The sequence below is a fragment of the Cololabis saira genome, chromosome 20 (assembly GCF_033807715.1).
Source record: "Cololabis saira isolate AMF1-May2022 chromosome 20, fColSai1.1, whole genome shotgun sequence".
Taxonomy (NCBI): domain Eukaryota; kingdom Metazoa; phylum Chordata; class Actinopteri; order Beloniformes; family Belonidae; genus Cololabis; species Cololabis saira.
In genome coordinates this window covers 38,730,365-38,747,783 of record NC_084606.1, presented here as the reverse complement: position 1 = coordinate 38,747,783, position 17,419 = coordinate 38,730,365, and the positions used below count along the sequence as shown (strand labels likewise).

The following is a 17,419-nucleotide window of genomic DNA, read 5'->3' as shown; positions in this document are numbered from 1 at the left end:
TGATGATGATGATGATGATGGTGATGATGATGATGATGATGATGATGATGATGATGATGATGATGATAGTGATGATGATGATGATGATGATGATGATGATGGTGATGATGATGATGATGATGATGGTGATGATGATGATGATGATGATGATGATGATGGTGATGATGATGATGATGATGATGATAGTGATGATGATGATGATGATAATGATGATAGTGATGATGATGATGATGATGATGATGATGGTGATGATGATGATGATGATGATGGTGATGATGATGATGATGATGATGATGATGATGATGATGATGATGATGATGATTTTGATGATGAGATTAATTTGATCACATTTGAAATGTTACAGGTACAGGTAAAGATAAAATTGCATCGACAAGGGACTCGGGCAGTTGATGAGGAAAGTTAAAAAAGTTATGTTGAGCAAAGTTTCGAATTTGAAAATATCTAAATAAATGAGATTGTGGAAGGTCAAACTTATTTTATGTGGTGGAATATTGCACAGATAGGCCGGGAAAAAGTATAAAAACAGTAATTGCACATGAAGACATTCACATTCTGTTCAGGGCGGTTATGGCTTTAGGGAAAAAGCTGTTTTTCAGTGTGTTGGTTTCGGACCTGATGACTCTGTAGCGTCTTCCTGAAAGCAGCAACCATAGAAAACCATAGATTCTTCATAATTGAGTAATTGACCATTGTCATTCAATAGTTGACTAACCAGTAAAATATTATTATCAACCCATCTCTTAATATATCAAGATTTGTTTTTGAATCTAATATCTTGATTGTTCCCCCTGGTATCTGGTTTCACCAGCAGGGGGCGGTACTGCCTCCTCACGGATCAGACTGGCTGCACTGAAACCACAGATGAAGACGAAGGAAGCCGACGAAGAAGAAGTGAATCTAAGCTGGTGAAACAGGTTTGTTTTTTTGCTGGATGTCATGGATCAGAACCAGCAGAGCCCGGAACAGAACCTGGAACAGAACCTGGACATGGAGCAGAACCGAGAGCAACCCGCCCTGGAGTCCAGCAGCAGCGGGACCGGAGCGGGCAGCGCTGCTGCGGATCCAGCTGATCCAGCGGTCCCGGTTCAGGTATGGTTCCTATGTTTCCTACGGTTCCCGCTCGATCTGTAGCTCCTGCAGCAGCTCACATGCCGCGTTCCATTTGTCCTCGGAAGTCGGAATTTCCCAGTTCCCAATCGGAATTTTCAACTGGAACGCCCCTCGAAGTGGGATTTCCTACTGGGAAAGTGGGAGAAGCATCACCACCCCCGAGTTACCATTCCAAGATGGCTGCCATTCCCAGTTCCTAGTTCCGATTTCCGAGGTAAATGGAACGCGGCATTATGCTGCGTTCCATTTACCTCGGAACTCGGAACTGGGAATGACGTCACAGCCGAGTTATCAGCGTTCCAGTTACAAAGTAGCTAAACAAGTTTGTAGTTCGCATATACCACATGAAAAATGTAAATGACACTATAGCAGCATATATATGCCGAACAATACTTGTATACGACTGATTTAGTGTGACCAAAACTAGAATGAAGTGCTACGAATTTTTACAGAGCTCTCTTCTACTGTTTACAACTGGGGCAGCCATCTTGGAATGTGAACTCGGGGGTGGTGAAGACTCTCCCACTTTCCCAGTGGGAAATCCCACTTCGAGGGTCGTTCCAGTTGAAAATTCCGACTGGGAACTGGGAAATCCCCACTTCCGAGGACAAATGGAACGCGGCATTAGTCCATGTACCAGAGCCCAACATTTCACTGGTCAGCACCACTCAAGGTGACAAAACTTACTTATCATTTTTGGAAAGATCCATGTATCCAATGTCTATAGATGATATTCTGGTATGAAAACCTTCCTGAGTGGCAGCTGGATCACAGTTATCAGCTCATGAAGTTCAGAAAATTAAATTTTAGATGCTGCTGCATATCCTGGTTTAGACTCATGTACAGGAAATCTGTCAATGTTTCACAACATTGTCTTTGGTATCATTTTAAAGGAGAACTTTTAAGCATTCATTCAAGCTAAGATGTGATACATTTCCTGAATCCTTATGGTCCTGTAAGTATTACAGTTTTTTTTTTTTTTTTTTTTTTTTTTTTTTTGTATTTTGTGTCTCTAATGTTGTTTATAAAACTAAGCTGGTTCCTTATCTCATTGTGGTGTTTTTAATGTCGTATTTGCAGGATAAAGACCAGTTTGTGACATTAGTGGCTGTTATAGTTTCATAGGAGCCTAATGATGCTCTTCTAGTTTAAGGCTCAGAATGACCTGTAACAATGATATATTATGGGTTATATTATACATTTCCTGAATCCTTATGGTCCTGTGAGTATTCCAGTTTTTGTATTTTGTGTCTCTGTTGTTCCTAGATGACACAGGGCTAAAAGATAGTATATCATTTAGGAGAAAATGGTGTAAAAAAATGTGTGTTGTTTATAGTTTAAAGAGCTGCAGTGACCTCTCTGTTGGTCAGAAAGATTCACATCTTGGCTTGAATGAATGTTTAAAATGATACCAAAGACAATATAGTGAAACATTGACAGATTTCCTGTACATGAGTCTAAACCAGGATATGCAGCAGCATCTGAAATGTAATTTTCTGAAGGTTTTGGTAACTTCATGAGCTGATAACTCTGATCCAGCTGCCACTCAGGAAGGTTATTATACCAGAATATCATCTACAGACATGGATCTTTTCAAAAATTATAGTAAGTTTTGTCACCTTGAGTGGTGCTGATATCTGGTCTGGAACATGGAATTTATGTTTCCCCGCTCGCTCTGCAGCTTCTGCAGCTCATAGTCCAGGGGCCAGAGCCCAACATTTCACTGGTCAGCACCACTCAAGGTGACAAAACTTACTTATAATTTTTGAATATATCTATGTCTGCACCCAGTACTGGAGTACAGACATAGATCAAATAAATCAGGGGGGATGGTGGATTTTATCATATGGGGACAGATAATTTGTGCTGATTACAAATAATATAATATATTACAAATAATAGCAGTGACCCAGTGGCGGAGCGTGGGTCTCAGTACAGAGGGGGCGGAGCATTCTCCATGGGCCTTTATGATAGTCATTTTAACGTTCTACAACATCACCCTGCACATCAAACAACATTTATTCTCACTTTTATTGAGCCTATGCTGCAGAAATCCATAATTGCCCTGAACAGAATTTGAATGTCTTCATGTGCAATTACTGTTTTTATACTTTTTTTTTTTTTTTTTATCTGTGCAATATTCCACCACATGTGTAAATGTGTAATTAATTATCTGTAGATAGGATTTCAGGTCTTGATTTGACTATTCAAAAATGCACCTTTAACCTTTTTATATTATTTATATTTCTTGTATCTGTTTGCACTGTCTTGCACTGGAAAGGTGATGCTGCTTTTAATCTCACTGTACCCATGCATAGTGACAATAAAGTATTCTATTCATAATGTTGCGAGAATAAAGTCGTAATATTACGAGAATAAAGTCGTAATATTACGAGAATAAAGTCATAATGTTGCGAGAATAAAGTCGTTGATTTGCCGTCTGCTCTTAAATCTCGACTATCTATTCTTAACTATTATAAGAAGTTTGTAGCGACTGCAGATTAAGTTCCCCTTAACATCACAATCCAAAACAACAATAAAAAGCTTAAAAGGGAAAACCAAACCGCGAGCGGGTCATTTATTTACACACATCAAATCTTCAAACCTCTTAATAGAACACCAAAACGCCACTCTCATAAGTGCAGCAAATTCAAACGTGTGTATATGTATTAAAATGTATAAGTTTGTTCCTACGATGGAGTATTAGGGCCAAACTAAGACAAAAAAAAAAAATGGAAATTACGAGAATGTCATAATATTATGAGAATAAAGTTGTAATATGAATTTGCTGGAAAACAACCATTTCAATGATTTTCCCCAAAAATGGCAGATTTGATATTGGCCGATAGTTACTAAGTGGTGTAGCGTATTCTGCATCTCTGGAAAGCGCCTAGAAACAACTTAGACACTATATAAATAAAATTAAATTGAATAGCATCCAGCTTTGATTTTTTTAGAAGATGTTTTATTACTGCAGTTTTCAAGGCCTGGGGAAACTGGCCTGCTTGAAGAGAAGTATTTATTATCTGCAATACATCCGGTGAAAAAGGAAGCAAAGTCATTACAGGCCTTTTCAGACAGCAGTTCAGGGGGGATTGAGGCTGTGGGGTTTGTCAGTCTGTCTACCACAGAAAACAGGACAAAACAGCAATTGAAAAGATGAATATTTGGATCAATGTGGACAAGTGTAAGTCAATTCTAAACAGGTGGCTGCAAAGGGATATTTACATTTTTGGCAGAGTCTTATTATCAAAAATGGATAATCTGTCCAGACTCATTTATCCGGCATTCTCCTTACCCATCTCAACAAGAATGATCAAAACAATAAATACAGTTAATTTTAAGTTCATATGGAGAAATAGATGTCAATATATAAGAAAGATTGAGTTGGTAAAAAACTATGATGATGTTGAATGTGATCGATTTCAATATTATGAATGGTGTCTTGAAACTGAAATAGTTAAAATCTTTCCTTACAAATAGACATTCCATCTGGTTTATTGTTCCTAATACGATTTTCCAAAAAATGGGTGGAATAGACTTTCTTCTACGTTGTGACTTTGATTATAGCTCATTACCACTTAAACTCTCTGCTTTCCATCAGCAAGTCCTTCTCTATTGGAAATTGATTTATAGTCATCATTTTACACCACACACACCTGTATGGAACAACAGGTACAGTTTGCTCAGTAGAAAATCTGTTTATATAGAGGATTGGAAATGGAAAGGAGTCTGGGCTGTTGCACTTTCTGGATGATACTGGTAATGTGTTACAGTTTGAGGATTTTTGCAAAAAATACCAAATTCAATGTACTGTTAAGCATTATAATGGAGTGATAAAAGCCATAGCAGTTTCTAGGAGGTTGATGGTTAAAGAAGACATTCGTCACTAAGGTCTCTCCTGAACTGAGACAGCTCTGCATTAAAGGTTTAGATTTTTGTGACTTTAAATGTACTAACAAAGTCATTACAAACATTTTGCTATATTATATATTATTATTATATTAATTATATATATATATATATATATATATATATATATATATATATATATATATATATATATATATATACAGTGCCCAGCATAAATGAGTACACCCCCTTTGAAAAGTAACATTTTATACAATATCTCATTGAAAACAAACAACATTTCCAAGATGTGCACAGGTTACGTTTAATACAGCATCTGTTGAACTTTTGACTTAAAACAAAGGTTAATAATATAACTCAGATGCCATATTTTCCTTTTTTAGTCAAATTAGTGTGGTGCAAAAATGAGTACACCCCACAAGAAAAACTACTAAATTTAGTACATTTAGTACTTTGTATGGCCTCCATTATTTTTAATGACAGCTTCAAGTCTCATGGGCATGGAATGCACAAGTTGGCGACATTTGGCAACATCAATCTTTTTCCATTCTTCTACAAGGACCTCTTTCAGAGATTGGATGTTGGATGGAGAGTGATGCTCAACCTGTCTCTTTAGAATTCCCCAAAGATGTTCAATTGGGTTCAGATCAGGTGACATACTTGGCCACGGAATCACTCTCACCATGTTCCTTTTCAGAAAGCCAGCAGTGGCTTTAGATGTGTGCTTAGGATCATTGTCGTGTTGGAAAAGGGCACGACGACCAAGGGCAAGAAGTGATGGAAGCATCTTAGTTTTCAGTATAGAGCAGTACATTTCTGAATTCATGATGCCATCAATGAAATGCAGCTCCCCAACACCAGCAGCACTCATGCAGCCCCACATAAGGACACTACCCCCTCCATGTTTCACTGTGGGCACCATGCACTTTTCTTTGTATTCCTCACCCTTGCGACGCCAGACAGTGTTGAAGCCATCGGTTCCAAAATGATTGATTTTGGTCTCATCACTCCACAGTATAGAGTCCCAGTAGCGCTCACCTTTGTCGGCATGTGCCCTGGCAAACTCTAGACTTTTTGGAACCGATGGCTTCAACACTGTCTGGCGTCGCAAGGGTGAGGAATACAAAGAAAAGTGCATGGTGCCCACAGTGAAACATGGAGGGGGTAGTGTCCTTATGTGGGGCTGCATGAGTGCTGCTGGTGTTGGGGAGCTGCATTTCATTGATGGCATCATGAATTCAGAAATGTACTGCTCTATACTGAAAACTAAGATGCTTCCATCACTTCTTGCCCTTGGTCGTCGTGCCCTTTTCCAACACGACAATGATCCTAAGCACACATCTAAAGCCACTGCTGGCTTTCTGAAAAGGAACATGGTGAGAGTGATTCCGTGGCCAAGTATGTCACCTGATCTGAACCCAATTGAACATCTTTGGGGAATTCTAAAGAGACAGGTTGAGCATCACTCTCCATCCAACATCCAATCTCTGAAAGAGGTCATTGTAGAAGAATGGAAAAAGATTGATGTTGCCAAATGTCGCCAACTTGTGCATTCCATGCCCATGAGACTTGAAGCTGTCATTAAAAATAATGGAGGCCATACAAAGTACTAAATGTACTAAATTTAGTAGTTTTTCTTTTGGGGTGTACTCATTTTTGCACCACACTAATTTGACTAAAAACGGAAAATATGGCATCTGAGTTATATTATTAACCTTTGTTTTAAGTCAAAAGTTCAACAGATGCTGTATTAAACGTAACCTGTGCACATCTTGGAAATGTTGTTTGTTTTCAATGAGATATTGTATAAAATGTTACTTTTCAAAGGGGGTGTACTCATTTATGCTGGGCACTGTATATTTATAATTATAATATAATATTATTTCTCTCTATAATATATATATATATATATTTTTTTTTTTATATATATAAAATCGTAGAATAGTTTAATTTTGCAGCTCAAAGCAGGTGTTTCGCCCGGACTACGTTTAATGCGGCACAACGCGCCGACACCACGCACGTAAAGGAAGAAGAAAGAGGCGGCAGATATGTTTGGTTTTAACTAAAAGAAAAGGCAGAAAATGTCAAAAGTGTGGGTCATTTCCAGCTGGACACCAAGGCAACACTGTTGCATGTTTCACTGTAAGACAGAGCTGATACTAGGGGTGTAACGGTACACAAAAATCTCGGTTCGGTACGCACCTCGGTTTGGAGGTCACGGTTCGGTTCATTTTCGGTACAGTAAGAAAACAAAATGCAAAATATAAACGTGCTAGTTGTTTATTACACACACACAAAATAACATTGGCTCAGACTTCAAAAAAAATATCTCCCTGATGTGCAAAATTGAACAAATGCAACACTGAACAGTTTAAAGTTGTTGCTCAGATTAAATAACATTTATAAGGCTCAGACTTATAAACAACAAAATCTTAAATCTTAAAAACAAATCTTTTCTACATCAAATGTGCAAAATTGAACAGTTGCAACACTGAACAGTTTAAAGTTGTTGATCAGATTAAATAACATTTATAACCCTGCATTCACACTGAAAGCGTCACGGGCGTCCCGACGCCAGCATCTCGCCGCTTGGTGCATTCACACTGAAAGCGTCAGTGCCTGCAGCAGGGCGGGGGCGGGCGGGGTTTCAAGCTGCGCTGCAGAAGTGGAGGGAACAGTGGGAACAGCCTACACATATAGCGTACACATCTTAATTTTCCTATTTCACCATAGATCACACTTTGGGACGCCTTCTTTATATTTTAGCGTTATTTCCGCATAGATAAGAGTGAGTTTGATGCTCCTTAACAAGTTTGGTCCATGGATCAACATCAACCCAGCAAGCCTTTGCTCCCGGTGGCTGATTTATGGTTCCGCGTCACACCAACACAGAGCCGACGGCGTAGGGTTCGCGGCGACGCACACCGCACCGCGACCCTTCGCCGTCGGCTACACCGTCGATTTAACGCGGAAACGGAGCGGATTTGGTCATGATGTTTAACCTGTGTTTTGTGATTAATAAGCACAGGTTATTGCCAATACTAGCGGCATTAGCCATGACGTCGGCTACAACTGTTGCTTGTTGTTTCTCGGTGTGAGCGCAACTGCCCATGTGTGCAACTGCAGCAGCGCTCTGCTCCACAACGTGCGGTCCTCTACTTAATATGTCCGTGTGGAAACTCGTTCGGTACGCCTCCGTTCCGAACCGAACACGCTATACCGAACGGTTCAATACAAAAACATGTACCGTTACACCCCTAGCGGATACACAACGCTGCAGCTTCTCCACCAACACCCTGTTATTCCCAGAGGGAGGACCGTCACCCCAGACGAGATAAAATTAAGTTAATGTAGCGTTAATCAATGAGATTAACGTTACGGTACCTTGATAACAACGTTAGCCCTGTGGAGGGCTGGGTTTCTGTTAATTATGACGACTGCTGGGTAGTTTTCAATTTTAGCTCTGTAGTCATAGATGGATAAAACATTAAGAGCACTGGTGCCTAATGTCAGGGCGTTCCACTAAGGCACAGACTAGCCAGCCAATATTAAATAAGTATCTAGCCGGGGGGGTGTTGTGGGTGGTCAAGCCGTAGCCACGATCATTGAATAAAATAATAATAACATATATTTATTTTCATTTATTGAAATAGTAAAAACATATGTTTTGGGAGAAATCTCACTTAGGTTCTAGAGGGGTCGGCATGCAAAAATGAATCAGACACACACACCTCGCTTTTGCTATAAGATATGAATACATTTATTAGCAAAAAGCAAGCATTTACATAGAAGACATCCACAAAACTACCAGTTTGCTAGGATAATTTGCCAAGTTATCCCCCGCAAATGGCAGAGCACACAAAATTACTCGTTTGCTAGGATAACGGGTCAAGTCATCCCCCGCAAATGGCAGAGCACACAAAATTACTCGTTTGCTAGGATAAAGTGTCAAGTTATCCCCCGCAAATGGCTGAGCAATATTCCTCACACACAACTACAAAGGGTTTTTTAAGGCCTATCTTACCTCGACACGGGACTGGAGAGCCGGGGACAGTCCGGATAGAGTAAGCCAAGGAAAAAACCGCGCCGGGCGTCCTGCTATGAGGTGCCGTGAGGGACATAATTCTGAATTACTGTTCATAAACACATATGAAATCCAAAACCTTTTATACACACAGGTGAAATGCTCTTACACATACAACTGGAAATGTTCATAAACACATATGAAATCCAAAACCTTTTATACACACAGGTGAAATGCTCTTACACATACAACTGGAAATGTTCATAAACACATATGAAATCCAAAACCTTTTACACACTATACTGAAAACTTCTCACACTCACTTGTGAAATCTCTCAGACACACAGGTGAAATGCTCTTATACATACAACTGGAAATGTTCATAAACACAACTGAAAATCTTCTCACAAACACAACTGAAAATCTTCTCACACACAGTGGTGAAATCTTCTCACAGACACAACTGAAAATTTCAGTAGAAACGGAAGTCATTTCAGTAGAAACGGAAGTAATTTCAGTAGAAACGGACGTCATTTCAGTAGAAACGGAAGTGAGTTGTTTAGCGCGATTTTTTTTTTTTTTTCTGGCAGTTATTTTGACTGATTGATATAGCAATATCTTCTCAGCAGCATACAACAACTCTGACTGAAGCAACAGCTTTACTGAATAATATATTAGCTTCAGCAGAGACTATAAGGACCCTGTTAGGTGTTACAACTGCAGGGCTACAGCCCCGCCCCCCTGGTGACTGCGAGTGCAGATCGGTGCAGGTGTGCTGGATGAGCCGCACATCACTTTTCCCATCACGGCAGCCGCGTCATAGCATCCCGCAACGGCAACAACTACAGTTTTGAGAGGATGCACACCACGTTATCAAACCCAAAAGTGCTTTCGCACATGGATATATACTGGCAGAAAGCTGCCGCTGCCGCTGTTCTGTCGATTTCTGCTGCTTCGTCGAAAAATGCTACCACCGCATAAACCGATAGCGTCTGTCTATCGATTCTTGCTACCATATCAAAAAATGCTACCTAATGGTTTTCTACCTTTGTAGAGCTACAATTTTACTGTTTTACTCCCTAGCCCACGTCCTTTTTCCCCAAGTGGTCCTTGTCTCTTGCCAGGCCGTCATTGTAAATAAAAATGTGTTCTTAATGACCTGCCTGGTTAAATAAAGGCCAATAACGGAATGAATATCAAATAAAGCGATAACATAATTTTTTATTTTTCCATTTATCATATAATGTTCACAAAGTGTAATGCAATTCATGTCATGGGTAGTGTATTTTGAAGGATCAAATACTCAACATCCCATATCATCCATGTTAAATCTATTTAATGGTAGCATAATTTGATAGTCCAGTAACATCCTATCAAATAATGCTCCCGTCACTTAATGCATTCAGGTAAGATACTAATCACCTCACTGCCACTGCAGGATGAATGTCAGCATACTTATACCCCCCAATTTATCAATTTTGTGATCACTATTTTTGGATTGATAATAAGTATAAAATAATAAGAAATAAAAGTAAAGGCACACAAACAAACAAATTGTCTCAATTTGTCGTTTCAAAAGAAGAGTGCTAAGTTCAGAAAATTACATTTAATAACATAATAACAATAACAATAATAAATAAAAGTTAACGAACACAAACAACAACAAAATGCCAAACAGAGTAGTTAGCCACTTTTCTGGCACTTATAATGTGGGACTTTGTCATAGTGGATACATTCAAAATGTGCCCACCTACTGCAGGACTCGCACTCGCACAAACAAATTAAAGATATACATTCATTTAAATTAATAATACAATAAAAGCACTATGGCTGGGCAATTAATATAAAAATAATGGAAACCGACATTTAGGAACTTTATTAGACTTAATGTTGCTCATGTGAATCAATCATGGCGCAGAACCACAAAGTAGCATTTCTCGACGGGTAGCATCAAACAGAACACTGTGATGGGAAAAGTGACGTGAGGCTCATCCAGCAGTCTCTGCTGAAGCTAATATTATCGAGTAAAGTTCTTTCTTCAGTCAGAGTTGTTGTATGCTGCTGAGAAGATATTGCTATATCAATCAGTCAAAATAACTGCCAGGAAAAAAAAATAAAAAATCGTGCTAAACAACCCACTTCCGTTTCTACTGAAATGACGTCCGTTTCTACTGAAATGACTTCCGTTTCTACTGAAATTTTCAGTTGGGTCTATGAGAAGATTTCACCACTGTGTGTGAGAAGATTTTCAGTTGTGTTTGTGAGAAGATTTTCAGTTGTATTTGTGAGAAGATTTTCAGTTGTGTTTGTGAGAAGATTTCACCACTGTGTGTGAGAAGATTTTTGAGTAGATTTCATTAGTTTGTGTAAAAGCGTTTCAGTAGTATCTGTGAGCACATTTCAGTTGTATATGTGAGTGGATACATTTCCAGTTGTATGTATAAGAGCATTTCACCTGTGTGTATGAGAGATTTCACAAGTGAGTGTGAGAAGTTTTCAGTATAGTGTGTAAAAGAGTTGGATTTCATATGTGTTTATAAACATTTCCAGTTGTATGTGTAAGAGCATTTCACCTGTGTGTATAAAAGGTTTTGGATTTCATATGTGTTTATGAACAGTAATTCAGAATTATGTCCCTCACGGCACCTCATATCCTGCACTGACCCACGGCAGACTCTAAAATCCGAACTTCCGGCTATCGCGTCTTTATACCTTTCCCTCAGCACCTTGCGGAGGGGGACGGGGGGGCCTATTCGCCCCCCCGTCAGCAAGCTCTCAAAATAAGTTTCGGCTCACACGGGACCCAAAATCCCATGCGAACCAGACTCTTTCTCACAGAAAAACAAGCATTTGTTATGATAAACAGCAGGTGCGTGGCTGGCTAAAGACTAAAGCTGTGTTTTGGGAATCCAGGGCATCTTCAGGACACATTTATTTTTTCTCCCTTCAACATAAAATAAAAACAAAAACAAAACAAAAAATATAGACAACTGAGGAGTCAAGTTCAACATTATTAAACAAAAGTCCAGAATGCTACCAGTGGTACCCACCGAAAAAACTAGGGATGCACTGAAATGAAAATTGGAGGCCGAAACTGAAGCCGAAGACTTTGCTGAATACTGAGTACCGAATAGCCTACGGAATGCGGTTGTTCATTTTTTTTCATTTATTTTGCCATTTTTTTTTTTCACAATTGCATAGATTAAATTGCAATGACATTATTAACAACAACAACAACAGTGAACTAATATGAGTTGAGCCACTGTCAAGCAGCTGGCCATGCTGTTGCTTAAATTGACCAACAGGTGGCTCTCTAACATCACAGTTTGTGTACTGTGCGTGACTCTGACGGTGTCACATTCTTGGTTAGTAATTAAGGAGTTAAAACTCACTCGCCACTTACGGGACTCAGTAGCCAGCAGGCAAACTTATTGCTCCACCAGAAACAGCAGTAGGAGCATTTATTACATTTATTAACTGTAGTACCGCTATTATGAGAGGTTATTTCTCACAGTATTAGCCTAAAGGGACTTACTCACTGCCGCAACGTGTTGCCTCCAGTCATTTCAATGAGAAGCACAACGCAAAACCATTGCATATTCAGCGCCGCACAAAGGCTCCCAAATGGAAATGATTATTGATTTCTGAATGAATGGATAGATATGTCGCTTATTTTTGGCATATTTCTTTTTCTTTTCTGGCCCGGCGGGGGCTCTCATTGGCCTGGCGCCCTGCCAAGCCTGTACAATTGTAGGAAACACTGAATTAGCCTAAGTGTGCCTGGTAATAGGCAGGCTATATTAATTTCTCAGACATTTGCACTGTTATTATTATTATCACCATCAATATCTACTCTATATATTATTATCATATCATTATTATTACAATATATTATATATATGCAATATATTGCAGCTTCTTTTATTCATTAGTGTAATGAAGTGTATGAAAATACACTCTCACGTGTCGCAGGTGGTGCTAATTGAATGCTTGAAGAGAAGACTGGATTACCGGTAGAACGTTTTGGGCTAAACGATGCGATGCGGTTAGGCTTTCTTTTGGCGTCTCTCTTTTTAATACGAACTGATTTAAACTGATGAAATTTTGCAGTGGATAGCCTGAGTATTACACATTCACTCCGCTAAGCGCATGCACACACACACACACACACACACACACACACACACACACACACACACACACACACACACACACACACACACACACACACACACACACCCCCCCCATGTCGGGGCCGCGGAGTTTCTCTCAATGAAGTCGGCGGTGATCAGAGTAATTTGTGGTTATTATTGGTACAAGCAGAGCGAATCACAACTTAAATGAGTGCGGTTCAGTTTGACATTATTGTCAGTCTGTGAGGAAAACATTGAATTTTATTAAAACCGAAAAATAATATTTATAGACGATAGGCTATAAAAATAATGGTCATTAAAGTAGCCAGCTGGACTTAATTGTGTAGTCGGCTATGCGGCCGGCGCTTGTGGAAAGCCCTGGACCACGGGAGGAAGCAGCCAGGAAACCCACGACGATGGACCAGGACCCAGCCGAGCACTCCAATCCTAAATATTTGATGGAATGTTTCTTTTAGAGCAGTTGTAGTTGAGGAATCGATAAATAGATTCTGGCATCTCTGTTATGGATATCTTTCTTATCTTTTTATCTATTTCAGCAAGTCACATCTTAAAGGTCCTCAGGGCACTGGAGATATCAGAACAAGCCTATCCACCCACAAGAAACTAATTCTCTTCTCCTTATGTTTTTACAGAAAAATGGAAGCCAGGAAAAACTGAAACGCCACCATTGTCAGCTCTGCAAAAAAGTGTTTAGATGCTCATCAAATCTAACGAAGCACCAGAGGGTTCACCAAGAAGGAAAATCATACAAATGTGATCAGTGCGGGGCGACCTTTGGCCAACGATGTCATCTAAAGATGCACCTACGTATTCACACTGGAGAGAAACCATATAGCTGTGATGAATGTGATGCAACTTTTATCCAATCATGTGATTTAAAAATTCACCAGCGTGTTCACACTGGAGAAAAGCCCTACAGCTGTGATCAATGCGGCGCGTCTTTCACCCAAAGGCACCACTTGACGACACACAGACGTACTCACACTGGAGAAAAACCGTACAGGTGTGATCAGTGCGGAACAGCTTTTACCACATCAGGTAGTTTACAAATACACCTACATATTCATACTGGACGTAGACCATTCAGGTGTGACGTTTGTGGGAAAGCTTTTGCCTCATCAGGGAATTTAAAACAACACAAAAGAAGTCACACTGGGGAGAAACCATATAACTGTGATCAGTGTGGGGGAGCGTTCGCCTTACCAGGCGATCTCAAGCGGCACCAACTTATTCACACTGGAGAGAGGCAGTTTACCTGTGATCAGTGTGGGGCAGCTTTCATCAGAGCAAGTCATCTAAAGAATCATGAACGTACTCACACCGGTGAGAAACCATTCACCTGCGATCAATGCGGGGCGGCTTTCACCCAACCGGGCAATTTAAAGATGCATAAACGTATTCACAGTGGCGAGAAACCGCACAGTTGTCTCCAGTGCAGAGCAACTTTCACACAAGGTAGCCAACTACGGGTGCACCAGCGTATCCACACTGGAGAGAAACCGTACAGGTGTGATCAGTGTGCAGCAGCGTTCGCCCAACCGGGTGATCTAAAACGCCACCACCGTGTACACACTGGAGAGAAACCATATGTGTGTGATGTGTGTGGTAAATCTTTTTCCTTCTCAGGTAATCTAAACAAACACAGACGTATTCACACAGGAGAGAGACCATATTGGTGTGATCAGTGCAAGCGAACTTTCACCTTATCAGGTGATCTAAAGAAACACAAACGTATTCACACGAGGGAAAAGCCATAGAACTGTAATCATTGTGGAAGAGCTTTTCGTCAAACGGGTTATCTAGCCAGTCTCCAGATCTCAACCCCATAGAAAGGCCCAGTCCCAATCCCCCCCCTACCCCTCGTTTTCATCCCTACCTCTAAATTTTGCGCGTTCCCGTGAGGGTAGTTGTGTCCCAATTCCTCTTTCCACCTAGGGGTAGTGGAGAAAACGAGGGTAGTGGCTATGAATCTTTCCCTACGGATGTAGGGATTTCCGATCCTCACTAGTTGATCTAGTGACAAAAAAAATTCCCAGAATGCTTTTCGTCGTCATTTGCGGACTGAATCCAAAAAAAAAAAAACATGGCGGACATTTCTTATTTTTTTTAGTGAATAAAATCAATATTTTGAGTTAGTTTCTGCATAAAAATGCGTTTTGATTACATTTCTAGCGAGAAATATATATTTTACTTTCATAATATTCACTCAGTGAATGTATATAATCACTCGTTTGCCCGTTGTTGCGAAGATCACGCCAGAATAAAGGCTGATTTATGGTTCTGCGTTAAACCAACGCGCCCGTACCCTACGCCGTAGGCTCTGTGACGATTTAACGCCGAACCATAAATCAGCTCCAGAGCCGGCAGGCAGAAATCTCGAAAATTTCGGAGCAAATTTCTTAACAGGCGTAGCTACAACTGTTAGATTTCATCTATTCAACCAACATTTATCTTCCTAAATGATTTATTTCAGCCAGCGGTAATTCTCCACAGAGCTGCAGGTTTCTACCCCGGGACGACGGCGCAGGTTGACCCGGCCGTGAGCTGCTGCTGCTCCGAGCCGGCGGCTCTTCTCATCCCGAAAACATCAGAGCAAATTTCTTAACAGGCGTTATTTGGATAAACTGAGCCCATGTTGGGGATCTTAACGGTTACTTTTACACCTGAAAAAATATTAAAACTTAATAAAGTGGCATATTAACAGCGCTACAGCAGAAATTAAAACAGCTTTTGGCTCTCAGCTTTCTGATTTTAGGGGTGGTGCTGAAAGTAGGAGTAGAGGGAGTATTGGGACAGGCCCCTGGGAAGATTTCAAGTGCCCTAAAATCTGTGGCTTCTTTTTTAGGGGTAGTGATAGAAAGTAAGGCTAGTGAAAGAAAGTAGGGGGTGTATTGGGATCGGCCCAAAGTCTGTGTTTCCCAGCGACAGCCCCAAAACATCACTGATCTAGAGGAGATCACGGAGGAATGGACCAAAATACCAGCAACAGTGAGGAAAACCTTGTGAAGACTTACAGAAAACGTTTCACCTCTGTCATCGCCAACAAAATGTATACAACAAAGTACTGAGATGAACTTTTGTTATTGACCAAATACTTATTTTCCACTATAATTTGCAAATAAATCATTTAAAAATCAATGTGATTTTCTGGATTTTTTTTTTTCATCTTGTCTCTCATAGTCTCTCACCTGTGATGAAAATTTCTGACTCTTCTCATTTTAAGTGGGAGAACTTGCACAACTGGTGTCTGACTAAATACTTTTTTTCCCCACTGTAGTGCCAGTAAACAAATGATAAAGTTGTGTCACTACAGTCAGGTTACATTTTTAGCTTAGTTGTGAGTTAAACATGTTAAAATATTCTGGTTCAGCTAGTCCTGTAGTAAACTGGAGCCAAGTTACCCACATGCTAACCAACAGTTAAATTGGCCTATTTATTCTATTATTTGTTTGGTAACCGAGTGTGTTTATCCCAGATTTCTTTTCACCATTTTTTATCACCCAGTGCTCGACCAACCCCGGGAGTTCCCTGGTCTCCTCCTTAACCCTTGTACTGTTTTTGTGTCAAAATGACCAAAAAAGGAAATAAAAAGGTCAAACATTTTAAAGAGCCGCATGCGGCTTTGGAGCCACGGGTTGCCGACCCCTGATACAGACATATAGAGGTATTTACTACAGTTCTATTCAGAGCTGCATTCAAGGGTTTAATCACTAAAATAGGAGTCACAGTGATCATACCCACATTTAATATAAAGTAGGAAAAAGGATGATGAATTATCACTATATTCAGAAGAAAGTGTAGCAATATTGTTTGACCTACAGTGGATGGAGACCATTAATCTGTTCAGACTCCAGCTCGTTATTGCTCAGTTAAAACACCAATCATTCAGATAGCACATCAGATAACCTGATGGAAATACTAAAGATCTGCGATGTGCACGGTGGATCTTAGAGTTAATATTGTTAGGTCTCAGCTCAGGAAATTGTGAAAGTGAGGATAAAGTAGCAGAGGGAGCAGCAAAGAGCACACATGTTGACTTGGAGGCTAGTACGGTATGTGGAGGACAGAAATCAAGAGAGCAAAACACTGGGCGGAGGAAAAGAAACTTCTCTTCAAACAAGACGAGACTAACTCTGGACCAGAGTTATGCACGTTCATTTCTGTGAGAACGTTGAACTGAACACAACATGTTTGCAAATAAAGAACTTGAACGTGAACTTGAACGTGAACTTGTTCATTC

The 17,419-nt window shown here is 40.1% G+C and overlaps 1 protein-coding gene across 1 annotated transcript; it reads left to right on the top strand.

The window, feature by feature from the left end:
• The first annotated feature begins 902 nt into the window (after nt 1-902).
• Nucleotides 903-16,279, top strand: LOC133420198 (zinc finger protein 501-like). The gene is made up of 2 exons (XM_061709801.1): nt 903-1,110; nt 13,812-16,279. The coding sequence occupies exons 1-2, from the start codon at nt 958-960 to the stop codon at nt 14,934-14,936; spliced, it is 1,278 nt and encodes a 425-aa protein (XP_061565785.1). The 5' UTR covers nt 903-957; the 3' UTR covers nt 14,937-16,279.
• Nucleotides 16,280-17,419: the final 1,140 nt, after the last annotated feature.